Source organism: Amborella trichopoda, chromosome 4, assembly GCF_054954075.1.
Source record: "Amborella trichopoda isolate Santa Cruz 75 chromosome 4, AtrichopodaSantaCruz75HAP2 v2.0, whole genome shotgun sequence".
In the NCBI taxonomy this organism is placed as follows: Eukaryota; Viridiplantae; Streptophyta; class Magnoliopsida; order Amborellales; family Amborellaceae; genus Amborella; species Amborella trichopoda.
The window spans coordinates 59,838,843-59,866,781 of record NC_142339.1 but is presented as its reverse complement, the minus strand read 5'-3'; the positions used below and the strand labels follow the sequence as shown (position 1 = coordinate 59,866,781).

The following is a 27,939-nucleotide window of genomic DNA, read 5'->3' as shown; positions in this document are numbered from 1 at the left end:
AACCAAGATATCCCTAAAAGTTTTAAGGGGTATTTTGGTCATTATTATCGAATAATATTTTTAATATTTTATTTAGGTGCATCCCATTGAGAAGATGACACATACCAAATTTTATATTCATACAATTTATTTGTAGAAAAAACTAAAAATAAAATACTCTGAGGTTTCGGATGTGGATCAAACGGTCAGATGCTCACTTGATCTAAATTGGACGGCTGGATGGGGGACATATATATCTTCTATGAGGGGAAGTATAGAAACATTTTCCTGTTATTATTATCATTATTACTACTCCTCCCTTTAGTTTCTTTGGGGACCTTTTAAGAGTAGTATCTCTTGAAGTGTATGGATTGATGGGGTCATTAGGTTCCTAACTTCCTTGATTATTGAACTTGTATGTTTTACCAGCGTGACGTTCCTCTTAGTTATCGCGTATGGCCCTTCCTAATTTGGCTTGGATTTGCCTAATGGGCGCGGGCGCGGTTTTGTTAGGGAATAGAAGACCTTCTTGAGAACTAGGTCTCTTTGAAATTAACCCAGGATGACTTTCTTTGGTATGCACATTTAAGCTGTTGGCGGCAAGCTCTCATAGATATTGAGGCTCGGAGATGCCCGTCGCCTAGGGTTTTAAGAGCAGTTAGGGTTTAGGGTTTTTGTTATTTATTTATTTGCTCCTTGTTGGATTTTTTTTTGCGAGAGAAAACACTCAGTGACAATATCTCTATCTCAATTGATAACCAAGCTTCCATACCGTATACGAACAAGTATGGGGTCATCCTATTGGTGTTTTCTTGTTGGCTTAGGCGGCCCAGTGGAGAAGCTAACAAATTCACGAAACCACCTCGAGTCGAGAGATGTTTAAACAAAGTTCACTTTCAACCCCAATGCCATCTCTAAACAAAAATTGTCATGTTATCAAAAGAACTTATTTAGAAACAATAAAAAAAAATATAAAGACTTATAATACGAGGGTATGACTTTTAATACAGTAAAATGACTCCGGCACTAAAGACAGCACTCCGGCAGTAACAGAAGGCGTTCTGACAGTACACGTTATGGAGACAATGCGCTCTGGCAATCTCAAAGGGTGCTCTGGCAATACATACTTTGGAGCTACAGCATTCCGACAGTTGCATAGCGCGCTCTAACACTTGAGAGACATCGCTCCAGTAGTGCATGTTTTGGAGACAACAACGCTCCGGCATTTGCAAAATGCGGTCCGGCAGTGCTTGTTCTAGAGACGAGGAGCTTCGGCAATTGAATGGGGCGCTCCGACGATACTTGTCCTGGAGTCACAGCTCTCCGACAATATTCAAAGGTGCTCCGGCAGTATATGTTCTAGACAATGCGCTCCAACAGTTGCATCGTGCGTTTCGACATTGAGTTTTTTTTTTTGTACAAAAAGGGTATTTTTGTAAAAAAAAAAAGAAATTTTATTACAGGGTTTATTTACTTGGGTGCGATAGCAAGTGTACATTGAGTTTTTTTTTTTGTACGAAAAGAGTATTTTTGTAAAAAGAAAAAGAAATTTTATTACAGGGTTTATTTACTCACGAAAGGGAACAACTTAGTATTCCAGTCTCCACCGCGCAGAGACGTGTGGCGCACAGACGTGTGGTTTTGTTGTCGTTGAAGAAATAAGTAAACCAGAGAGAAAGAGCAAGTGGTGTGGACAGAGAGGGAGATTAAAAGTGGTGGTGGGGGCTCCAGACAAAATGGAAGCAGCGGCAGCGGCAGCGGCGCTTTGGTTGCGCTTTTCCTCCTCTTCTTCCTCTTCTTCTCTGGCAGCAACAACAACTATTTATTACATGGCACCATCACCATACATGGCGAAGAAGAAGAGGATGATGATGATGATGAGCAACAATGACTACCACTCTTCCTTCCCCCTCAAAAGCAGAAACAAATTCCCCATTACTTTCTCCTCTTCTCCGAGGAGGAGGAGGAGGAGGAGGAAGCTAGCATGGTGTGTGTTTGCAGAGAAAAGAGAGGAGGAGGAGAAAGAAGAGGAGGAGATGTTGGGGGTGGAGGAGGCGCTCCACATGGAAGGAGGAATTCCTCTCACGTCAGACCAGTTCGTGAAGCAGGTCTCTTCCCGTGCGTATGACATGCGTCGCCAGCTCAATCAGTGCATTGACTCCAGTAGCTACGACGGTTCTCACTCTCTCTAGAACTACCATTGATTTCATTTGATGCTTCCTTTATAATGTTTGTTCCTAGATGCCTCAAGCGAGAGAAAGAGAGAAACTCCGTCCTGGTTAAGGTAAATGGTTCACTCTACTGTCACGTTATTGCTAATTGAGTGAGTCAATTCCATTCAATTAAAAAGGCTTCCCAATGGCTGCTTGTTGCTAGTCCAACCAGCTAATTGAGTGAGTCAATTCAATTCAATTAAAAAGGCTTCCCAACTGTTGCTTATTGCTAGTCCAGTCCAACCAGGGGGTCTTCATTTGCCTATCGTTTGAACTTTGAAATGGTTGGGTCCTGTATTGTCTGAGTTGGAACATGATGTATTTTTACCCATTCTGCTAAATAAACATGTCATGTAATTAGTACATATTCTACATCTACTCTAAAAAAATGCAGCCCACATATTCATCTACTCGCTCTGTCCATTCCGTGGGGAATCTCTTTGTTGCCCTTCTTCAAGTCTCATTCCAAGCACAATGACATTGGCCGAGGAAAATTGGCCCCTGGTGATGGCCTATTGACTACCCTGCCCCGAAGTGGCTTTTATGGTTCTCAACTCAAATGAATGAGCAAGCCCCATATTCAACAAGCAAATACACCCAAGCATCCCCATAAATGGTCCAGGTAGTGTTGAATAAAGCCACCCAAACATCCCATGATCAAGTTCTCCTTTTTGCGTAACTATTTTTTTCATGACAACGGGTTGAATTGGTATATATGGCTTGAAATCTCATGTTTTACCCTCTCAATAAGTTATTCCTCAAATACTCATATTTGGAATCCTTAGAAAATTAGGTGGCCATTGAAAGGGTTGTGAGAGCATATAAAAGTTGGAAATGGTGCAATTGAAGGTCTGTGTAAAGGGATGTATGGAGTGATGGAGTGAGATAGAGTTGATACTAGTGCATAATGATGGGAAAGAAATGTAACTGGATAGGATGCTATTGTTTAGACTTGTAGAGATGTATTGCATGGTGGCCATTTGCATGGTGGCCATGATCAAAGGAACATTGCAAAATCGACACACTGTTTCACTGAAACTCTCAGGGGCCACACCAACTACTGTGTCTTTAATTTAAAATGTTTTGAACTATTAAAAAGCCTCATATATTGTTGAAAATTGCAGCAGTAGAGATACAACATGGCTGTTCAAAAATTCCAGAAGATTCAGGGATGCGGGAGCAATTCAGAGCTCAAAGAAATCAAGACGGAGTCTGAGAAGTCAATCAAAAGTTTTGGCTAGAGCTATTCTGCTGTAGTTGATGAGATAATGGGCATCAACCCAGTTACTGAGGAAAAATTAAGGATGACCTTCCAGGGACTTTATTGTCACCTGAGAATTGGCAACATATGCTCATGGACCTCAGGACATTCGAGAACATCTTTGCTTGGTCATTTGACCCATTGGATCTCAGGTGTATAGGAGATTCGAGGACTGATAGTATGTGATTCTAGGGATATGCATTCTCGAGGAAAAATAAGATAACAGAGTGATAAGAATTTGGTTGTGCATAACATCATAGGATGCATAACACTTTGGTAGAACAAATGATGGTTTGGACTTGGATTTCGCTGTGCTGGGATGCACTGGATATAATCAATGAAGAAAGCTGGCAATATTTCGGAATCATAGAATATTCACAAGCACACGGGATTAGAGAAATAACGTTAACTAGGAGACTTATAGAAATTGAGGATTGCGCCAATTTTTGGACCTGTTGGATTAGTGTTTAAAATCTTGAGATTTTGACATTGATTTGCTCATCAGAAGAACTTGGAAACCCTTCATCTGATAATTTATTAGCTGGGCTCATTTATTGCGTTTCTGGTTGCTTAGGTCTTAGGACAATGCTAGCCTAGGTTTAATGCTTTTGCTGGGGGCCTTCAGGGTGAAGCATGGTCCTGGGGCAATCTGGTCATCAAAGGGCATGCATAATATCAACAATAAGAAGATTGAACTATCGTAAAATGGATTTCAGCAGGATTTTAGCCAGGGTCTCGATAGTGGATGTCTGAGGTGTCAAAATGACGGACAATTTAGTGCTTTGCTTGCCCATTTCAACCATCTCTCTCTCTCTCTCTCTCTCTCTCTCTCTCTCTCTCTCTCTCTCTCTCTCCTCCCTCTCTCTCTCTCTCTCTCTGTTGAGTTTTCTAAGCATCTTTGACACTCAGTTTCTTCATGTAATTTCAGTCAAGTGTCTTCAGTATTGTTATCTAAAGACAGGTGGCCTAATTTTTCTGTCATTTGAAAAGTGTTATAAACAAGCAGCTTATCTTATTTCTGGTTTTCTTTTATCTTTGCTCCTCTGTGTCCAGTTTTGGAGGTCAATCCCTGGAGAGAGGATTCAAAGCCAGTTTATGTTCTGACTCAGCAGGAGAATCAGTTATTGACTATGAAAACACGAAGGAATCGCAGGTTTGCTTTGCTTTCCTGTGTCTGTCTTACTTGAACAAAGCTGCTTTGAGGACTCATCAGCTCCCATTTCCTTTTTTTGTTTAGTGAAGTTGAAAGGGAGCTTGGAATGTTGTTTTCTAAAGAGGGGAAGAGGAGATCGGAAAATGGAACTCATGGTTCATGCTCAACAGGTAGCACAAGATTCCATATGCTTGTTGAAGATGTCAGGGAAGGAGTTCTAGTAAGTATCTAGTAGCTCTCTTCATATTTTCTATCAAGAGGTAAAGAGTGGGTTGCTTTTCAGATTTAAGATGTATGTAATGCCATTATCTCCTTGTGTATCCAGGTCGATGCTTTTCACGTGTTAGTTTCTTGATGTTTCGTGTCATATCTTCTTGTTACCAATGGTGAAAACTTTTCTCACCCATGGTCCTATTTGAAATGATTGAGACTAATTTCCATGGTTCTGTTTCATGATGAAGGGTAATGATCTCCTTCACTTTCCTGTTTCTCTCTGAGGGATCCACTTTCTCATGCATTGTGGTGTGCAAAATATTTATAAAAAGAAAAGAGAAAACGAGCAGAGGACTGTGCACATTTTGTTGCAGACCTACGCTGATGGTATTTCTAATGTTGTAGAGAAGACCAATTATCCATCTTCATATCAGTATTTCCCAACTTAAAGAGAGAGGACGGAGAAGATGGGATAATTAGTCCTAAATTTGGTCATCTCACCAAACCAAGATGCCTCCGCCAAGGATAGACAGATTCTGAATGGAGCTTTGATTGCACACGGGTGTATACACTCTAGACATTAGGCCAAAGTCCTTGGAGTGGTATTTGATATTGCCTTTGAGAAGGCCTATGACTATGTCGATTGGGCCATTCTTGATGCTATCATGCTCAGGCTTTGGCTTGAAGTAGAGGAAGTGGATCTTGGTTTGCATCTCGGGTCCTTTTCTCTCCATCCTTATCAACGGTGCTCCCAAGGGCTTCTTCGCCAGGCGGTCCCCCTGTCCCCTTTCCTTGTTGTGCTGGTGGCTGCTTCAGAAAATCCATCGATAGACTCTATCAACACGAACTACTGGAGGGTTTCAAGGTCCCCAATAATGGTCAAGCGTCTTGCACCTCCAAGATGCTGATGATAGCCTCATCTTACACGGGGCATCAGAACAGAATGGCTATTTCTAGAACGTTTAGAGCTTGCCACGGGCCTCAAAGTCGACTTAGGGATATCCAAACTGATGGGTTGCCTTGGACTGCAAAACAACACTGCTTTGGCATCTAGACTGGGGTGTGGTACGATGATCTCCTCACTGAGTACCTTTGTTTGCGTTGTGCATGGGGAAGTCCAGCAAACAATAGTGGAACCCCATTGTAGAAAGGTTTGACCGCAAGTTAGCATCCTGAAAAGGCAGATTTCGTTTCCGGGCTGAGTGCATTACATTTATCAAGGCCACTCTTTCTAATCTCCCAGTCAACCAAATGTCCCTATTCTGCATTCCGACCTCCATTGCACGAATTCTTGAGAAACATATGAGGGACTTCTTGTGGCCGGACATAGAAGATCGTCGCTGCCTCCACTTGGTGGTTTGAGATATCGTCACCTTGCCAAAACACGAAGGGGGTCTGGGTATTCGTAATCTATGTCACTGCAATCTTGCACTCTTGGGAAATGGTGATGGTGCTTTGCCACAAAGCCAAATCCCCTCCGGCAGTCGGTCCTTAGGGACAAACATCACTTTCACCCCTTGGAGTGGCTAGCCTACCCTCCCTCGGCCCTTAGACCATCTGGGATGTGGCGGTCTTTGACTGCCAGCCTCATTCACTTCAAGCAAAATATCCAGTTCTTTACTAGGGAAGGAGAGTTAGATTTGGGCTTGGTGATAACCCATTAAAAGACACTTTCCCTTCCCTCTATCTACCGCCTTTCTTTGCACCCGGAGGCATTCATTAGGCACTTTTCCAAAACTATTGGCAATAGGAGAAATTGGAGCCCCAATTTAGAAGGTCACTCCAAGACCATGAGCTTGCACAGTTCATATCCCTCTCATCTTTGCTAGAAAACAACTTCCTCCCCCTTGTGGGATGAGATCGAATCATCTGGGCTCCGGTGGCTGTGTGTGTGCTTTCGATGGCCTCTTTTTACACCATTCTCCACCACCCCCCCCACCCCTCCCCCAGCCCACCTCTGTTAGCAAGGAGAGCATGGCTGAACCCAATGATACAAACGATTCAAACATCTTGTTGGATCACCATTCTAGCAACTGTTCTCACAGTGACAAGCTCAAAGTAGGGGATTCCAAATACCCAACAGATGCTCCATGTGCAAAGCTGCTTAGGAAACCAATGCCCACCTCTTTCTTCATTGCGAGCTGGCCGAAACCTTATGGTCATACATCCTTCAGACCTTTGGTTGGGTTTGGGTTACCCCACAGTCCGTTACCTAACCATTCTAACCCTTTATCTCTCCACCATTCCCGGCATCAGGCATCTTCCTTTGGCGGGCTTCAGTGTGCTGCTACTTTATGGACCTTGTGGCCTGGGAGGAATGCGAGAATTTCGAGGCTACGGTGGCTAACCCCAATGCTCTCTTGGCCTGTATTAGAACTGTGGTTATCCTTTGGGCTTGAAACCACAACACCCTCAAAAGCCTTTCCACATCTGTCTTCCTCAGCAGTTGGAGTAACATTTGTCTTCTAGAACAGCTACAATTTCCCGCTCTTTGGTGTGGAGATCTCCCGCTCTTTGGTGTGGAGATCTCCAGAGACAAATCAGATCAAACTCAACTTTGATGGTTGCTATCTTGGAAACCCAAGGCATGCAAGATTTGGAGGGCTCTTTATAACCATAACGACGATATCCTTCTTTTCTTATCTGGCCATCCCGGCCAATGAGGATTCCACCATAGCAGAATCTATGGCTTTGTTGAAGGGATCAAGAGATTCAACTGGGATTGGGGGGATTCCTTTGTTGTTGAAGGAGACTCCAACAACGTCATTGCTTGGGTCTTGGGAACCTCTGCCTGTCCATAGCCCTTAATAGAGCAAAGTGGCAAAACTGGAATTGTGTAGCCAACCCAAATAGTTGGGGTAAGGCTTGGATGATGATGATGATTTCCTTTCTTTGTAGGTACATTTGCATCTCCTTTCAGCAATATTTGGCAGGAGGCCAACACTGGCGTACATAATTTTGCCAAAGAGGGAGCGGTTGCCAAGGGCAATGGATGAACCTAATGAGTGTATTTGCTAGCAGTTCAATATTTTTATTTTTTTCTGTGTCTCTTTTCTTCTCCTATACAGTGTGCTGCCTCTGGCACCATTATTGTTTATTGGGTTCTTTTTCTAGCACCATTTTTTTTGTACATGGTCGCCACTAGCTGGCCTGGTAATAGGCCCATACAACATATATAACTTTTTATATATGGTAAAACAAATCATTGTCATCATTTAAAAAAAAAAAAAAGATGGGATTCCGAGTTACGTTTATGAGAATCTTCCTATTTGATAATCTATGTCCACAGCATTGATAGAGAATGATAACATCTTTTGATCGAGTCATAATACATTGTGTAGATACCCCGATCTCAATTGGAGAAGTTATGGATAAGTTGAAATGTCTCAGCCAGACCACCTGGATATTTTAAACCATTCACCCCACTAGAACCTCTTCTCCGTAAACCTAGCTTCCACCAAACCCTTATTGCTCCAGTGGGACCAAAGGCGTCAAGAGGCGAAACAAGGCGAGACAGACTTAGAACGACCTGATCATGAAACATTTCAGAATGAAAGGCTATGATGTTACCTCAACGGGCACCAATGCCCTACCAAATGTCCAATGGCAAGATACCAAAGGCACCTCAGTCATCACATGGGCGACCCGGAAGACCAGAAGCCTGGTGTCATTCCCAATGGTGTCAGCGCCAGTCCAAATGGTGCCAAACCCCCGGCCCCCCTTATTGAGCTCTAGAATGCACAAAAGCCTGGCGACAATGCCAAATGCCCCCAGTGCCATTTCCACTAGCGCCAGGTCCTGAGATATTCACTTGGCAGGAAACAGCCTGGCCAATGTGACTGAAGTGATGGGCTGACATGTTTCTCTGTACACGCCGACATGGCAGGCCCGTGTTGACATGTCAAACGACAGTTTGGCTCGACGTTGTCGAATTCTCTTTGGTTGATGATCAGACGAAGGTACAACCACAACGACGTGCCAGCTGGTATCTGGCGGCAGGTCAAATGCCATCGGGTTAGTTGGAATAGCTTGAAGCTGTGATTGGTCCATCTAAACCTGATCAGAGTCACCAGAACGCAACATGTGTCCAGAACAGTGTTTGAAGGCAGTCAGAATGCCGCCGGTGCCATTGCCCATAGCGCCAGATTCTGACAAGTCGTATGAAAGCCGCATTAATGAGCAATTAATATTCACTGACCATCATTATTACAACATTAATGATATGGCGCCATTTCAACCAGCGTCAGCACCAATCCAAGTGTCGCCAAAGTTCTTATGGCCTAAAAATCGCACAAAACTAACCTACAAGCTGTCATAGGTCCATTTTGCCTATAAATAACCCCTTTTACCTCATCCAAAAGGCTCGGACTTGAGCTTAGGTTATGCCCAAATTCCTTTAGTCTCGATCCCTAGTTTGAGCTTGAGAGAAAGCCCCAAGGTGAGCCCACTTGAGCAATCCCCCATTCTACCAAATCCCTTCATTCCAAAACTACAACTACAAACTCCTTCAAGCTACACTTCAAACCGAAGGCGGTCCGGATAAGCAGACCATCCGGGCCCTCTTCTTCCTATTTCTATTTGCCCCGTTAAAAACTGAGAAATTTCGCGATCGACTGTGCAACCATACGATCTGAATCGAAGGCCCAGCCTAAAGCATCACTTTATTTTCTTTTTATTACTATTTCTTGTATTTATTGCTTTTTATTCACATTTATGATTTTTACCCTATTTTCCTTTATTATGATCCATTTATCTCTCCTTGCTTTCATTTAATGTAGTATTTATTGTCTTTATTTAGTTATGGTTAGTTCTTTATCTTTGTCTCTCAAATCTCTTATTTAAGGTTCTTATTAATTAGCATTCGATCTTCTTTTCATCTTTATTTTGGTTGGTATTGATTCCCCTTTCCCCTTTTGTTCATCTCATAGTGTAAGGTTACCATTCTCTTTCTCCTCTTATCCCCCTCATTATATGATCATTTTTCCTTTTTCTCGTTGTATTTATTATTTTTGATTTGTAGCATTTGCTTCTCTGTCTTATTTTTTTTATGTGGTAATGTAGATCTTCTCTTCTCATCATTGTCTCCCATTCTCTTTGTTAAATAGTTTCTTTTCTCTTCATAGTAATCTTCATTCCTTGATGTTTGTGGTGTTTATGCCCTTTTCCCATTTTGCCAAGGTCCCCCTTTTCTCCCCTCTTCGTTAATGTATATTTACCTTCTCTATCTCTTATGAGCATCTATTCTCTTGGTTTGCTACATTAATACTTCCTCATAGTTTTCTCTATTTGATAGCATAAGCCTTCTCTCTCTTCTCATCCAAATCTTTCATCTTTTTATTATGTGGTTGTTTTCTCTCTTTTTTATATTTCTTTTAATTTGTTGTATGTTTCTCTTTTCCCCTCTTACTCACTCAATAATGTAGATCTCTGCCACCTCTCGTCTTTTTCTTTATAGTGATTATTCGTCTCTTCTTTATTGTGCTTTTTCTATTTTAGTTAGGGAGATTTACCTTAATCTCTTCCCTTTCCCCTTATTATGTAGTTTAAATCTCATTTCTTTCATCCCGCTTATTTCCTACTCTCTTTCATACTCACTTTATCTTTTTCCCGTATATTTTGTTCAATAGCTTAGGCTCTCTCATCCCTTTCTTATTACATTTATCTTTCATGTCTTTCATTATCTTCTATTAGTAATCCGCATTCATCTATTCTTCTCTTCCCCCTTTTAATGATCATTCCCTATTTCTCTCCATCTCATTCATATTAACACTCTTTCTTATGCTCTTTCTTTTTGTCTCTTTCTTGTATTTAGTTTTGTTACTCTCATTGCATGTTATTTATTAGTATTAGCTTCCTTCTCTCTACCTCTCTTCCATTTTATTTCTTCTCATGTTATATTATTATCTTTATTCGCATTTCATACTCATATCTCTCTGCCTTATTTATGAGGATCTCATATCTTTGCTTCTTTGTAACCATGCTCGTATTTCCATATTCCTCTCTCTTTCATTCTATGTCATGCATGTTTAGATTAGACTCATTCTCTCGTCTCCATGTTCTTTAATTTTTTATTTTTTCTGAATCTTGTAGTTAGATTCTTCACCCATGTTTATCTATATTTCCCTAGTTTAGTCTTTTATTTGTGGTTCTCTTCCCTTGTTTTTTTTTTATCCTTTGTATCTCAACCCCTTTTCGAAAGCTTTCTTTGTTGAGTTCCAAGGTTAAGATAGTAGGGAAGCCGGCTTTGTTGGCAATCCGAGAGGGATAAGGTCTTAGGACCCTACTCTCCCTCGGAACGTAATTTGACGGGACTCATACTCTATCAACTTATCGATTTGTTTGCACCCAAAACCAAGGCGGAGGCGAAGTCCCCTACCCACAATTTCGAGTATAAACACACTGATACTATTAAAAGTTAAAAAATTAAAATAACTATTTGTATGGAAGCATGTTGAAATTGAAGGGGAAGTTTTATAGGACGGCTATAAGACCAACCATGCTTTATGGGATGGAATTTTGGGTGGTCAAAAAAAACATATCCATAGAATGAGTAGATCTGAGATGAGGATGTTGATATAGATGAGTGGGAAGACAAGAAAGGATAAAATTTGAAATATGAATACATCTGAAGGAATTTAAGGTAGCTCTATTAGGCGATAAGATGAGGGACAATAGATTATCTCAAAAAAAAAAAAAAGATGAGGGACAATAGACTTAGGTAGTCTGGCTATGTGCAGTGTCGACCTAGAACAACAACCAATTAGGAGGGTGGAAGGGTTTAAAAGGGCAAGGGGAAGGTCCAAAAGGACTCGGGTAGTAATAGTAAGAAAAGATATAGTGACTTATGGTCTGATTGAGGGTATATCCCTTGATAGAGCGGAATGGCAGGATAGGATTCCTATAGCTAGCCCAAAATAGTTGAGATAAGGCTCAAATGATCATGTTGATTAGATTGAACATGTTGAAAATATTTGCATTTTTTTTAGTTGAAACTTGAAGCGACAAAGTTAGTTAGGAATTTGTATATAATATTGGAAAGTTTTCAAGAAAATTGTTGCTGTCTATGCTGATTCTCTTATGAATTGAAGTTGATGTGCTAACCCTTAATGATGAAATGGGACTTCTTCTTTAATACAAATGTATATGATTTGAATTCGTAATTTATGAACTTGGAAGTGGATATGGAATATTAAAGAAGTTCCTTGCGACTAGCCATTCTAGAATATGTTACCTCTTTTTTCCATATATCAGTATTTCATAAGCTACCAAAACAGATCCAAATCACCGTTGGTACCATGTCCACTTGCCTAAAGATTAGCCAAGGTGAGATGGCTTTATGTCGCCAGAGTTGATCACCTCTAAATGCATAGCGTGGTACATATACAAGAGCATCTGATTAGAATAGTGAAAGACAACTCTGCCTCCAGGTATCACAAACACCTCTTGTTCCACTCATATATCGGAAGAAAGACCTCGGCTTCACATCCCACAACAAAGAGCCACCTCACCCATAGTACAAATTCCTCCAACCTCAAATCTTCTTAGGGATGATCTTTGTCACTCCTCTTGATAAAGAGGTCCCTTTTGTATGGCCAAATTCCCAAATCTGCCCCACTGTCATATAGGCGCACGCTCAACTCTGTTACTTTTTACGAGGTGTTGGGGTTGAACCACATCAGGGGCCTGTAAAACTGCCACCGTCAGAAACTATAGTCCATGATCTTTAAACTTAATGTTCTTGAACACTCTCTAGTTTGGAATTCCTTGAACCACTGAAGCCTTTTTAAGTTGTTAAATTTCTTTCTATTATGCGGCATGAGAATAGTATTTCCATGTCATTACTGGAGCATTGGATAAATTGGAGATGAAGTTTGTTTATTTGATGGCCGTGTATTGCCTGACATATCTTCCTGTTTCAGTGTATTGCCTAACATACCTTCCCGTTCAAAACTTAGTGACTTTGAGAAGTCGTTTGCTTTTGTATGGGACCTAAATATCTCAGTATCTCTGAATTATTCTGGTTTAGGTAGAGGGTCATGGAGTCAAGAGTCTTTCCACCTCATCCTATTGTAACACATTGCTGCTCCTCCTCTGAAGTAACATGCATTGGGTTGTAGATAACTAGCATGGATGACCAATAATTGTGATTTCAGGTTTTTGAAGACGAGCAAGATGCTACGAGGTACTGCAACTTACTGGAAGGTGGAGGTCAAGGTTGTGATGGTGTTGCAGAACTTGAAGCATCATCTGTAAGAGGGAGCATCTAATCTACTCAACAAACAGTTTGTAATAATCCGCAAGACTAAATATTGGCTTGCGGTGCTTAAATAAAAAGACTGAAGCAATACTCGGGGTTTCATTTGAGCAGGTCTTTGATCTCTGTCACAAGATGAGGGCTCTTGCTGTCCTGTTTCGTCGAGGAAGGACACCGCCTTTACCTAAAAGCCTTGAGCTCAACCTGAGAGCTCGAAAGCGGTCACTAGAAGATCGTGAGGAGTTAAACTGAGGCTTCTGCTGCAGATCTTACACTGGCGAGGGAGACTCATGTTATGTAATTATGTATAGAGAGTGATATCTCAGAGATGTAACCCCAAATGCGTCAAGGGGAGTAAAGATCCTAATCCGCTCATTTATTGCTTACTTTGACATCTTGCGTCCTATGGGCATCGGGAACTGATATATCCAAGCACATAAACGTGTGCTCTAGTTTATATCAGATTAGTAAAGAACTTAAATTCTGCTTATTTAAATTACAAATAAAAAAAATCAAACCCCATAAAAGTCAGCTTTTGGTGGATGATGATCATATTCCACCATCTTAAGCAGTAGAAGAGCATGTAATTGTTACTCAGCACGTAACTGTTGCTGGTGGCTATGTTGCCAGCCCCAAGCGACCTAGACCAGTTAATATGATTGGATGTTTTGGCGATGTTTCTCAAGCCAACCCATGAATGAATGGTAACCTATTTAGTGTGCTCCAGCTATTCAACAATGAGATTTGTTTCATTTCCCCTGCATGTAAGAATAAACAATGCAAGATGGTCGCTCACCTATTTAACAATTAAAGAAGGAAAAGAGTGGGAAACGCAGGCTCGTGTATAGGCTTCACGCATGCCCAACAGCCCTGATTTCCCATCCTTCATCCTACAGTCGTCTTTCCGTTTCTCTCTCTCTATTCCATGTCTCTCTCTCTCTCTAATCCATCTATCCCCCTCTCTCTCTCTCTCCCCTTCCCGCACTGCTGTCGCTCCTGTATATGTGTATCAGAAACCCCATCCTATATATTGGAGCATCGAAAGTCCAAACTGGGCCTTAACATTCAAACCCGATTTCTTATTTTTATAAAAGGGTGCTGGCCTCCGCTTTTATCTACTTATTCTCTTTTAAGTGTTGAATGTGACCAAAGTGGAGGAATCAAGAATCAGTACCCTACACAAAGATCTTTCAGAGCTCTACGACGTCCGAACCTAGAAGTTGATTTTATCAGAAAAAGGCCTCGAGGACCCTCGAGTGTGAACCCTGAAATTGTGGGTTGTTCCATCGCATTTTGTCTTAGATTGTTTTATTCTTCTTGCTTGTTTTTCTGTTACCAGCTGTAATATAACATTTGTAATGAATGGTCTAAATTGTGCTTTAGATAGGTTTAATGATGTAAATAGGTTATGATGTAGGGGTGATTTTTGAAGCTCTATCTTTAGGGTTTGGTGATTTATCTAGAGGTGTGTGGATATGGACCTTAACTTGTAAGCTTCCTTTACCATTTGGATCCGTTAGCAGGTTTTTCTTTTTGTCCTTTGGCTAGATCATTTCCTCCTTGTATCCTTCTCTCAATAGGTCGATGTAGAATTATTTGCACAGTGTGCAAGGGATGATAACGTTGACGTCATGGGAAAAACTTGTGTGGCTGTGGAGGGTATAACTTTGATATTACCTAGGGTTTAGGGTCTAGAGTGAAAAAATTTGAAAAAAGAAAGGTAGTAGAAGTAAAATAAAACTAAAAGCAGACTTAAATAATTCAACTAAGCTTTAAAAAATAGATTTAAAGAAAAAAAAAACCTATAACTAGGGATTTTTAAAAAAATTTAAAAGAATATAACAGAGATGTTATTGCAAAAATAAACTCACTCATCTTTATAAAAGAAAACCAAATCATCAACAAATTTTTTTTAGAATATTTTTTGTATACCCTTAGTTGCAGAGTTACTCGCCCGAGTCCACAGGTCCGTAATACTATTTTATTCTATTCTCCATGGATCTCTATTTTGGTTTCTAATGTGTTGCGTGCAAGCGGAAGAATGAATGGCTCCTCTGGTTGGGCTCCTTACATATTAGATGATGATAATGATGCTCTCTGTTGTTTAGTAAGGGCACACATCATGTTGTTGGTATTAGATGATGATAATGATGCTCTCTGTTCTTTTAGTAAGGGCACACGTCATGTTGTTGGTATGATACCTGTATCATAACATACAAAGGTCTCGGTACATATAGATGACAAAAGGTTGCAAACTTATATTATGGAAGTAGGGTCTACACCTCAAAAATCCCATACAAAAGAGTGTTTCGATGTTAAAAACTTCTTAATTGACCATTTGAAGTTTCAAAAAAAAAAATGCATGGAGTAACAAGTTATGTAGACTGTTTATTTTTAAGATCTTTAAGGGTTGAATAGATTTGTTCATCTACAACGTTTTTAAAATTTTAAATTTCATAAACATGGATTTCAAAGCATCTTAAAATTTGCATCACCTCAATCATATCATCCTACAAAATTCAAATTTAGAGGTGCACTTTTTTTGCATAGTATAAGGTGTGGGCACCTCACCCTTGTTACAAAAGACGCATACTTAAAAAATAAAATGAGACCGTAAGCGGCAAGGGGGTGCGTAGATCGCCAAGGTCATGAATGGCATTACGAATAAGAATGTGCAATATTGAGATAATAAAAGGAAGGAAGTAGGCAAGGCAAGGCGAAGGCGTTGATGGATTCAGTGTGTGGTATTGGTTTGGATAAGGAGGCCGAGGCTGTGGCTTCATCGTTGTTGCCATTGCAATTGATGTTGGTGGAGGCGATCCCTCGTGAAGTCCCTGAAATCAGAGAGCAGGCATCCGTTCACTCGATCCTTGGTGCTCATCAACAGTCTCTTCAACACCTGCACACATTATTATTATTATTGCCTATCAATAACGAAGCAAATACAACACCATAACGAAGCAAGGGAGAGAGTCACAGACCGCGTCGGCCACACCGCTGCGAACATCCTCAGGGATGAGAGCGAGGACAGGAGGAAGAATGAAGCTAATGCTGATCTCCAACTGCCCTTTCAGTCTACTACTGGTACCACTGCATTTCATATTCATATTTTCCTGCTGCTTTTCTGAATAGAGGGCTCCCCTTACCCCAAGTGTGAAATCATCGGGTTTCAGCACATAGTCAAGACCTCGCAGCTCCCATCTCATCTGTGCCACAACATGCTCACTTAATAACTCTCTATTTATTTTTGGTTTGGGTTTTGCTTTTCCTCTTTCCTCACACAAAAAAAGAGAGGATGTTCATTCGATGATACTCACGGCTTCGAGTGTCAAGACCTTGGGGATGGTGGAGGGGACTCCTGGGGGGTATCTGTTGGCATCAGTCTCACATTTGAGCCTCATGTCCACCACTGGGTTTGCTGTTAAAAATACAAAATGGATCGGCAGCATCTGTATCCTCCACTCTTCCTGCATCCACAAAGTAAACCTTCATTTTACCTTACCTGCTGCCTGCTGATCTGGTTTGGTTTAGTACAAGAGAGAGAGAGAAAGAAAGAGCAAAGGCAGACTTACGTGGTTGAGCCTAAGGCTCCTTCTCTTGTCAGGGAATATGGCTTCAAACACTCTTTCTCGCTGCTCCAGATACTCTTCAAATGGAGCCTGCACTATCCATGCAATGTTACAATTCAAACACAAACAACTGCTCTAAAATTGAGGGAGAGAACATTATTACAATTCAAACACACACACTTCCTCTAAAATTACCAGAGAGAGATGGGAGAAAATTACCAGGGGAGACTCATAAAGGGGGAGATCAGTGGCCAGACTTGAACAGTAGGTGGAGGGCTTCTGCTGCTGCTGCTGCATGCGCACTGCCACACCTCCTCCTCTCCTTCCCCATTTCAATCTCTCTACCTTCATCCCACCTGAACATCACATTCATGCATTGTCTTCACCTTAAGAGAGAGAGAGATGTTCTAGCTATCTACATCAATGAGAGAGAAAGAGAGATGTACCTCGATAAACAAGGAGGGACCGTGAGTGAGCAAGGAGCGACTTCCCTGTATTCATCTCACAATCCAGCCAGCAACCCTCCCCAATCCTCCATTTCAACTGCATTTGTACCTCATCCTTTTTTAACTTTTGAGATGGTAGGTCCTACTCCTACCATGCTATTCATTCATTCACACAAGCGCCACATAATTGAGGAACGTGCGCACTACACACGCAGATATTGGTGTGGTGATTTTACTACTACTATTATCGCCCTTGCAATCACAACCACCAGTCAACGATGATGCATCGAAATTACTAACAAATGCTGCTACTCGCGAAGCTCTTTGGTTGAAATGCTATTTAGTGTAGCTGAAGGAGGTAATGGATGGGCACTAACCTAGTATTGTGCCTCCTTAAACTAAAGAAGAGTGAAATAAAATGGTAGGGACCCCTTCTCCAAACCATGTAATATACCACTTCAAAAATATTTGCACAAAGCATTCTGCATGACCCCCATGATTTGACCCGAGCGTTCACCAACACAATATCATCCAAAACTCATAACCGTAGATTCTCGAACTCTATTGAAAAGGGATATTTTAGGATAGGGAACCCAAGTGGATTTAGGGACAAAATTGTCATTTGTGCCGATACTGCATAGGATCCAAAATTATGAAAGCCACACAACATGGGCATACAAGAGCGGGATGAGAGCTTCAATTCACCATAACAACAGAGCCCATAAATTTTTTCAAAGTTAATGTCGAATTAAAATCCAAGCCCCCAAGTATCGGGGCCTATATACACCCAAAAAAGGAAAAGGAAATCAGAAAGAAATCTTTTGGTCTTAGAAAAGTAGAAGCAGATAAGAGAAACCACAAATTTGGAAACTGCACCACCCTCAATAGACCTTTATCGTTCTTTTCTGGGTCAGATAAACATATACATAGTGCACAATAGATAGGAACAGTGGGAGGAGTTCTATTAATGCTATCCCACATTCCTAACAATCAATCTCTTGGCAACCAACCGGATGCCTGCATTTTGCTGATAATCATATACATCCAGACCAAAATGTCCATCGACAAAGCATCCCGGAACAAGCAAGGAATCAAGCTCTGCGGTATCCACTTTGCTAAACACTAGCTTGTGGACGCTCCCTGAGGTTTCTCTCTGAGATATCTCTGTTGTATAGATGGCACCGTCCCCAACTGCCATGGTGGGTATGCTGCAAAAGATTAACCAATCCCCGAATGATTTCAATGTCAGAAATTACAATCAAACTGCGTTAGTGATGAGAAAAACAAACAACAAAATCACTTACTTGAGCCGAATTGCAGGTGAAGGATTGGAGTTTGAAAAGAAGCCGTTCTTCCTGATCAGCACAGGCCTCCACTCAGAGCTGCTCCCATTGTCTAGAGATGCTTTTTGGGCAAGTTGGTCACATTTTTCCAGCACCTGACATAGGAGGGGGGGTGCCTCAACCACAATACTCAACCGTGGCCGTCCCGCAAGGTTAACAAACCGCGAGCTCACCCCAAAACGAACCCTCATATTAGCACAGCACAACTGTAATGGATCATCCCCGTGAAAAACAGCAACCTTATGACACCCTCGGAAATATGGAACAAGGGATGCATGGATCAACAATGGTGACACTTGATTGGGTTCCAAGAAAGAATTCCGTTCTAACACAAGAGGAGGAGGTGGAGGTGCCTCCATGTTAGAGAGCACTCCGCATGTGTTTGAAACAGGATTTTCTTCGTCCACTGCGGAGGAGGCTCGCGTAGGGTCTGTTCTCATTTGATCGATAAGCTGAGAGAAGCCGATAGGATCAGCATTTGGCATCATTGATGATGTATTTGATTCAGGAGGAGCAAAAACCTTTGTGGGCTCACCATTCCCAGGAGATGATGATGATGATGGAGAGATTGATACCCCCTGAATCCTAACACCCAGGGAAGGCGTGCTCGTTCCTTTGGGGGGTGAATTCCCGTTTGTGCGACTTCTCGTAGTCATATTTGGAGAGGCCAAGCTGTTGATTGATAGTACCTCCGGAAGGCTTGACTCCTGCAAAGAGTTTCAAATTCCAATTTACTTTCAATAGACAGAATAAATCATATCATTAACCACTCTTCACCCGCACTACCGAAAAATAATTATATAAAATGTCTAGTGTTGTTGCTAACCTCTAAATAAATCCAAGAGAAAAAAGCTATACCACGCAACTACAAATAACAAGCCTATTCACAAAAATAGCAGCAGAATCTGCACATGTGACCTGCATAGCACATGACCAAACTGCGCTCTCTAATTTATGACAAATAGGATATGTGTGTGAACTGAGAACCCATCAGTAATTTGTTTAGGCCCCAGAGGAAAGTCAGTTATGGAAATGGAGCAAGCATGTGCTAAGAAGAGACAGAAACAATGTGATAGAAAGCAGCAGATGGTCTCTTGCAAGTTATAATGATAGATGGTAAATGACGAGTAAATGACATGGACTTAGACTTAAGAGAGCTAAGCTCAAACTTGCCTACAGTAGTACCGTTATTATGTTACTTGAAAGGAAACAGGTTCCAAGTTTTACATGCACGCTGAAAGCAGAAGCCTACAACTTCTTTACATAACCAAAACTTCCTCGATTGATTGACCTTTTAGAACAGGAGTACATGATGATCTTCAAACCATTAAGAATAGTTATAACTCATAAAAAAGGGCTTACCAAGAAGAGTACTGTTGCACAGTATTTGAGAACTTCCAGATTCATTCGAACATCTTCCAAACTCCTGTCACATAGACCAAAGTCAGAGTTCTATGCATTGTCAAATATTTGGAGCCCATGATTAATTGGAAGCTCAAAAAAAAAAAAATTTGAGAAAGTTAACTTGTATTGAGTTTAAGAGAGTGCAAATGAAACACCCCATGAGGGGTGGACTTTACATCTATTGGAAGTCAAAAATTTGTGATGCATATTAAAGGAAAATGATAAGTCGGATCACCAAAAAAAACTCTATACATGTGGTTTAGCATATCTGGATGCATGGAGTGGTCTGATCACCACGTGAATGGCTTTACAGATACTCATACCTTAACCATTGTTACAATCCCTCTTTGAAAATATATAACTATAACCCCCTACCAAAAAAGAAAGAATCCATAAAGTTGAACAACCAGTGACCACTAAACAACACTAGAGAAGATTGACTTTAGGGTGCCCCAGCTTTTTTATAGTACCATCACATATGACAGATGATAGCTGTCTTTTATTACTTTAGACTTGAACAGGGGAGAATCACAGGTGCTAAGAATAAGCAAAAAGGAGAGAATTATACTTATAAAATTGATCATATTTAAATTCTACGTTCTATTATAGTTACGAGCTTCTAAACAGGAAGATAATAAAAAGTGAACTAAAATATATACAATAATAGAGAAGGAAGAAAAAGCAACACACACAGAGTACCCCATACCAGTTTATTCATCCGGTTGTACAGTGTTATTATGTAAGGACTTTATCAGGGGAAGGGGGGGGGGGGGGGACATAAGTTCAATTGATTTTCAAGTAAGAAAGTTTCACAATGTTACAGAAATGGCATGTTTGCTATCTATTTATCCCAGGAGCAATAAATGGACATGAAATGCTTCCACCATAATATCTACTGAAAAGCATGAAGCAAGAAGCCGGTATGCATATAATGATGGGGAACCGATCAATGCCAAAAATGAAAAATCAACATGCAATAAAAAGTGAATTCTCGATGTTCACCTTCTGAGAGTCTGACCTATCATAAGTGATATTTTCACAAATTTTCTCCATACATTTTGCATACAAGTGATTTCGCATATAGGAATTCAGTTCTTGAATTCTAAGCTATAGCTCAAGCCAGATGGAGAAAAGAATAGAGAAATTTATGCTAGTGTGCCTCTAAAATACCATTATTTAAGAAATTCCCTCAAAAAATTTTGATTTTAGGTTCCTACCCATATTTTTTAAAAAAATTACTTTTCCCATATTGCCCCTACTTTGGACCTTTAAGGTCCAAGTTGTTCCGAATATCAACTTTGGACCTTCAAGATTTGAAAATCGTTTTTGTTCACATAACTGTCTCAAATCAACTTCAAACCTTGAAGGTCCGAAGTTGATTTATAATATCTTTATAATGGACGTTATTTCAAAAGGTAACATATGTGATGATACTATAATTCCAAGTAATAACCCATTATATTTCAAAAGGCATACCCATAACAGGTAAAAATGACAGTTGTCCTTTGAAGCTATAACAATCTCATTGGAACTTCAAGATCCAAAATTGATTTATATGAATGAAAACCAACTTTGGACCTTCAAGTTCCGAAATTGATTTATATGAACAAAAAGCAACTTCAGACTTTCAAGGTCCAAGGTTCAAAGTAAGTTTATGAGCAAAAAAAGATTAAACTTCAGACCTTCAAGGTTCCAGGCAAAGGAAACTTGGTCAAAAAAACAACAAAGACAAAGAAGAAAAGAAAAAAAAAAGGGTATGAATGTTAAAAAAAATAGAAAAATTGTTCTTTTTTTTTTTTTTTTTTTTTTGGGGTGTAGGGAGGGTAAATTTTCCCAAAAGAATAATCAGCCAAAATTTCAAGCACAAAAATTCCTCTGTGAGAAGAAAAGTTTTTTAGAATGCATATGGTTAAGGCTTGGCTAGATGTTCAAAAATCAGGGGGAAAATACAACAAAAAAAAAATCAAATTCAGAGGCCTGATCAGAATATTCGCTATGTGACAATACAGCCAAGACTTTTCATATATCAAATCAAAGTAGAGCTTCATGCATCTTCCTTGCAAGTAACAGAACTAGTTTGCAGAAGATGCTGATCAAACGTAACGGTTGTTCTCATGAGGCACTAAATCCCCAACATACATGGAGTTCATTTACATTTCCCTCTTTCTCTATTCTTTTTTATGTTTTCATTCCAATTCCCCTCTAATAAGATTTCTCAAAAATAACAGCAAATGACCTTCCTAGTCATATCATCAAAAGAAATTCTACCTATGTGCCAAGAAGACCTGAAAATGAGCATACAAAACAACTTTACAAACAAATGAAAAGTTTTTTTCTTTTTTTGGGTAAATCAATTGGGCTAGAGCCCTACCACTTTTCTATTATATTCATATGAAAAATTTTACATCGGAAAATCAGAGATATCAAAGGCAAGGTTTTGGAGAGAACCTTCAATAGTGCTTGTAAGAAAGTATAAGCTTAGTTCTTTCATACAATCAGCAATAGGTCATGCAGCCATACCCTTGTCCATGTAAGTAGCTCTTACTAAATTTGCTTAGTGTAACAAATCTATTCTGCCTGACATACTTGTTAGTCCCCAAGTTTGCAACCAAGAATGAAATCCCATTAGCTATTCATGACCAGGAGGTGTCCAATGGAGCTAGACTTCATAAGCAGTCAAGCATGAAATTAGCTCCAAGGAAATGTGTTGTATCTGTGTCTGACCACAATCATGAAGTCCATATCCTACACCTGTTCTTTTTTCTCATAATTCCTTAAAGACGGTCTGAACAATATAGTTCTTGTCAACATTTAAAAATTCGGCCTGCCTAGGTGCCTTTGGGCTACGTGACACCTAGGGCGGGGGCCCTACACTAGGAGACTACCTTTTGGGCCAAGGTGCCGACTAGGCAGGCACCTCGTTAGCTCTAATCGAGGGCCGAAATTAGCCCTCAGTCAACTCTGATTAGGTTTCAAAAGATCAGCGTATTTCAATTTTGGGTTTAAGGTTTGGTAATATTTTTTATTGGGTTTGGATTTATTTGTTATTCAATTTTAGTTTCTTTTTTTTTGGGGTTTGGTTTTGTTGTCCCTTTTCAAGATTAGCTTTGGGTTTGAGTTTATTAACATTTAATTAAGGTTGGGTTTAGGTTTTCTAATTTTCTCTTTTGAATTTTGATTTTCATGACTTTTGGTATATGATGATCAATGTGGATTTTGGAGTATGGACTGATTATGGTATATTTGCATGTAATGATAGATTGAGTCATTGACAGTAATGTAAGTATTCAATGGTCCATGCAATTTTGTATGACTAATACTAAGTCTCAAGTCGGAACTCTGAACTGTAACTATTAACTTATTGTATTCCAAGTTCAATTTCAATTTTTGGCAAGCTTCAATCATCTAAAGTATTATTAATTCAAGTTTTAAAATCATGTGTGCGTGAGTTTGAAATAGGACCAACTTTAAATGTTTTTTTTATTTATTATATTGCATAAGTCTTCTTTTCTTTTTTGGGGGGCAGGGATCCAATCTCCAAAAATAATAAAAAATAAAGAAAAAAAGAAAAATAACCACCCTTGAGGCTCCAAACACAGCCTCTTCGTTTTTGGGTGCATCGATCATGAGGCACCCATCAGGTCCTCTAGCCGCATATGCGGCTGCCCTCCAAATTTTAAAACACTGGTTCTTGTTTAAATTTGCTTTACAAACAGGGGTATTATGTCAGTTTACTAGTGATGTTCCATTAAATTAACATGTCACAACATTTAGTTTTTTTCTTTGTGTGCGTGTAATGGACCAGAATAAAGGTTCAAGGAGACCTAACCAAGCATAAGAAAGATAGGTTGATGGTGGTTTCAGCAGGCCTTGCCTCACATAAAGCACAAGAATTGGGATAGTAAATCAAGTACAGTGAATGTGTACAATGAAATACAGGAGATTCAAGCAACGATATAATACGCATATAATTGCACACAAAGAAGCAATCTCCTCAATGGACAGGCTCAACATGATTTGAATTCCCAAACACAGAAAGGTTCACATGATGACCAGATCTTAAATTGCCAAGAGATAGATGCATGTTACTAAACGTACATAACTCTCACATTTGTCCACTTTGTTCCCAGTACGTGCCAACTAATCCTAATGATGGATCCGGAAAAGCCACAAAAAAATATCAGGATGTGATGATCAATAGAGATTACAATTGCACAAAGGCTACAAAGGCCACATTCGAACACAGGAAAATATGTTTTGAGGAATTGTTGATGCACGATCACGAGCTGAAAAAAATACACCAAGAGCACAATTTTTCTTTTTTCTTTTTTTTGGTGAGAACTCTTGGTTCAATGGTTTGTGTGAGTGGAGGGGGCTTTTTATTCTAATACTTTCTACATCCTTTCCTAATATACTTGTTATTACTCATGAATAGAAAGGCAAAATTCTAGTGCAGAATCAGCTGAGTTTTCGAGAAATGCTTGAGCCAGATGAGGTGAGAAAGAAGAAAAGAACGACTCACCTGTGCTTTTGCTGCCCGAGGCCAAAGTAAGTAGCCAGAGAAGCCATCTGCAGAAATCAAATGAAAATGCCAAAAATCAGCGTGTTTTTACCAACTCATGAGGAATATAAATGGGGAAGAGAGTAAAGGACCTTCATATTTCCAGCTCTCCTGCCAAATTTTTGGGTCAACAAAGCCAAAGAATCAATGAGGGCCTTAGGCTCCGGAGCAGGCCGTCCAATATCCGCAAAGGCCTCACGAATGCGCGCACAGTCAAACCTCACTATGTTATGTCCCGCCCACACCCTCCCTGTTTACACATCACATATCAATGGTGAAAGGATGTCATTCAATTCATTGCACTTGGTTGAGCAAAGCAAATCGAATAGTATAAAGGAGGAGAAGCAAAGTGACCGACCATGGAGAATGTCATAGACACGGTCAGCGATTTCTAGGAACGTGGGAGCGGTGGCGACCATGTCCCTGGTAATCCCATTGCACTTGACGGAGGTGGGAGAGACAGAGGAGAGGTTGGAAGGCCGCACCAGCGTGGAGAAGCTCTCAAGCTCAACCAGTTTCTTAGGGCAAACCAGGATAGCCCCAAATTCCAACAGCTCAAACTTCTGGGCCCCATTGCGGAAGGGCACTGTCGTTTCCAAATCGAAGAATACTATCTCCGACCGATCATTAGCATTGCTATTGCTATTGATGCTGTTGTTGTTGCTCCATGAAGCCATTCTCCCTCTCTCTCTCTCTCTCTCGATTAAATTGAAGGAAATGTCCTGCTCTGCTCCGCCTCTCTCCCCTTATTAGAGAGTTTGAAAAGAACTGTTCGCGTCAGCTTTGAATCTCTGTACAGATTGAAAGAAGAGACATGTATATATATGCAATAGCGACGAGAATAGGAGGAGCATGAGAGATGGTTTGCTTGCTTTATAGTTCTTCGTCTGGTTCATGGAGACACACGCACGTATTCCAAGTTTGAAGAGAAGGGCAGGGCAGGACAGGGCCGAACGAGGAAACCTAAACCCTATCGAGACTGAGTAGTGTCGGTGGGTTCAGGACACGGCACTCAATCTTAACGGAATCATCATCCTTCCTCTCTCTCTCTCTCACACTCTTTGGCTTCTTTCACAACACTCTTTCACCCATGTTCATTTAGGCTCTAAAGCCCTCGGGAGCATGAAATCTTTTGACATAAAATGATCATACATCCATCCCATACTAGGGTATGGTGACTCGGATCTCCAAACTTGCTTGCCAAGTCAGAAGCATTTCGAGGACGGGAGTTACAAGCAAGGCCGCCCTTCCTCATTAGTCTACTTGAAAATAGGAATATGCATAACACTCGAATAAAGTTGAAACGACGTTGGCACACCATGCAAACTTTTATACACGTATGGTTAGTACTCAGTATAGTAAGCCCCAAATTTCGCCCAAGCTTAGGAATAACTGAGACATCAACACTCTTGAGGGTGAGGGGTGACACCATGTAACTCCACGTGTTCTCCTCAAATTAGTTAGCACGTCAATGTATCCTTGTGATCCTCGTGTTTTTCTTCAACACCGACCGAATTAGCTCTTTAAGTTGCTTTCTTTGAATTAATAAAGATCGTGTGGACGTCTCTTCCTTTCTCCTTAAACTTCTCAATCACTTGCCTTGATAGAAAAATAGCCTTAATTGTTAACCTCCCTGGGATAAAATCGGATTGATTTTTTGATACACTCATTTTATGTCTTAGTTGTTGCTTAATCACTCTCTCCCACAGCTTTATATTGTGACTTATAAATTTGATCTCTCGATAGTTCGTACAGTTCTGTATGTCTCATTTGTTCTTGTTAATAGGCATCACAATACTTTTTTTCATTCGTTTGACATATTATTTGTTCTCGACATATCGTTGAACAGCTTGATCAAATAGAATATGTCAATCTTTGTTGTACACTTCCAATCCTCAATCGGGATACCATCTAGTCCTAAAGCCTTTCCTGCCTTCATTCTTCTCAAACCTTATTTTATTTCAGATATCCTAATGCTATGAATATATCTATGACCTACAACCTCATTTATATCAAATGTTTCTCTTAATGTTGTGCTCCCAAAGTATTCGTCATTTAAAAATCTTGGAAAATAAATTTGACTCTTTTTGTTGACCTTGTCATCCTTTACCAACACCATTTGATCTTCATGTATTTAATATGATTTAGATCATTGCACTTGCTTTCTCTCATTTTTGCTAGTTTAAAGGCATCTTTTTCACCTTCTCTTGTCCTAAGTTTATTGCATAGATCATTATATGCCTTAAATTTAGCATTACTATTATCTTAGTGTCGTTCTTATTTTTTTATATTCTTTAAATTTTAGTTATTTATATTACTTTGTCAACCTTTATAAGTTGTTTTTCGCTAATAGCCTTTTGAACCTCATCATTCTACCACCAAGTTTTTTTATTGAAATTTATTTTCTTTCTAGATTTTTGATAAAAACTTATTTTGCCCCTTTCCACTTAATTTCCAATAGACACATTGTGTTAGCTCTCCTTCATCTCATTGTATCCACGAACTCCACACTCTTACATGTTAGAGTTCCTATGTTCTTTGTGGCTAAATGAATCATGTTCTCTTGGACTAGCTTCTTTACTCGTGCTCATCCAAAATAGCGGGGGAACCCTTACCTACTTCACCGCAACCAGGTGCAATTGCGGTGTGTCATCTTCATAGAACACCTTAGCTAACCGTTGCTCATTTTTCATTGCGCCTTGATTTCGATACAATGTGTCACTTACAGGGAAAGCCCTAACATGACTATATAACATAGGTACAGAGATTCACGAAAAGATGAGGCAAAGTTTTATGATGGCTGCTTTACTTAACACAACCCTCGTCTTTTATCGGAGCTTGGACTGGGCATAGCAATGTTATTGATATTATTTCATATTAAATAAGTTAATGCCAATTTTAAAATTAGAAGAAATAGATGGGATGGAATTTGATTGTATCTATATATTTTTAGGGAAATTATCATAAATATACCCTAATTTTTGCCTAACTAAAAAAAACTCCAAACTTTCATAAAGCTTGTCCATATTCTTTTTATTCAATTTTGGCTTTTTTTTTTTTGACTAAAGCAGCCTTCACGATAGTTGTATTATCGTGAAGCCTATGCATCACGGTACTTAAAGTACATTGATGACTAAAGCTTATATTTTAATAGGTTATTGGAAGGTAATGTCTTGAAGACATTACGGTACTTTAAGTACCGTTATTCATAAGACATCTTATATGATACTTAAAATGCCGTGAGGAGCCAAGACCAGCAGCATAAAAAGAAGTGAGGACGGCGTGATTGAAGGAGGCGCCTCCCGTTAAATATTATATTTAATGGCTAATAATGATTGTGACCTCTTTGTATAACAAACAAATGGTCTCATCGTATACAATCCCAACAATAATTCTTGTTGAGCTTGATGTACGACCGATCAAATTATTTTATTAATAATGTGGATAAAGCAGGTAATTACCATGTGGAGATCAATCCTTCCACAATTAGAAGGGTGGATAGGGAGCTATCGAATTTGGAAACCCATCTTATTCTTGTATTTT

The 27,939-nt window shown here is 40.0% G+C and overlaps 3 protein-coding genes across 5 annotated transcripts; 1 reads left to right on the top strand and 2 right to left on the bottom strand.

Moving 5' to 3' along the window:
- The first annotated feature begins 1,668 nt into the window (after nt 1-1,668).
- Nucleotides 1,669-13,795, top strand: LOC18422065 (plant/protein). Of its 2 annotated transcripts, none has more exons than XM_006827273.4 (5): nt 1,669-2,154; nt 4,507-4,606; nt 4,691-4,826; nt 12,973-13,068; nt 13,188-13,795. In XM_006827273.4, the coding sequence occupies exons 1-5, from the start codon at nt 1,716-1,718 to the stop codon at nt 13,323-13,325; spliced, it is 909 nt and encodes a 302-aa protein (XP_006827336.1). In that variant the 5' UTR covers nt 1,669-1,715; the 3' UTR covers nt 13,326-13,795. The 2 variants fall into 2 exon arrangements, with proteins under 2 accessions (XP_006827336.1, XP_088722343.1); XM_088866217.1 differs by having other exon boundaries at nt 1,669-2,263.
- A 1,743-nt stretch (nt 13,796-15,538) lies between these two features.
- Nucleotides 15,539-18,291, bottom strand: LOC18422059 (uncharacterized). Its single transcript, XM_006827272.4, has 6 exons — nt 17,089-18,291; nt 16,862-16,998; nt 16,646-16,732; nt 16,391-16,540; nt 16,055-16,279; nt 15,539-15,972 (listed from the first exon to the last, which is right to left on the bottom strand). Exons 1-6 carry the CDS (start codon nt 17,189-17,191, stop codon nt 15,853-15,855), a joined length of 822 nt encoding a protein of 273 aa, XP_006827335.3. The 5' UTR covers nt 17,192-18,291; the 3' UTR covers nt 15,539-15,852.
- Nucleotides 17,789-25,375, bottom strand: LOC18422058 (protein NEN1). 2 transcript variants are annotated; one of them, XR_016055114.1, is made up of 7 exons: nt 24,755-25,375; nt 24,489-24,646; nt 24,358-24,404; nt 19,794-19,857; nt 18,967-19,138; nt 18,393-18,883; nt 17,789-18,296 (listed from the first exon to the last, which is right to left on the bottom strand). XR_016055114.1 is itself a non-coding variant. In XM_006827271.4 (6 exons), the coding sequence occupies exons 1-6, from the start codon at nt 25,071-25,073 to the stop codon at nt 18,059-18,061; spliced, it is 1,572 nt and encodes a 523-aa protein (XP_006827334.1). In that variant the 5' UTR covers nt 25,074-25,375; the 3' UTR covers nt 17,951-18,058. The 2 variants fall into 2 exon arrangements, 1 of the variants encoding a protein (XP_006827334.1); XM_006827271.4 differs by having other exon boundaries at nt 17,951-18,296; nt 18,393-19,138.
- Nucleotides 25,376-27,939: the final 2,564 nt, after the last annotated feature.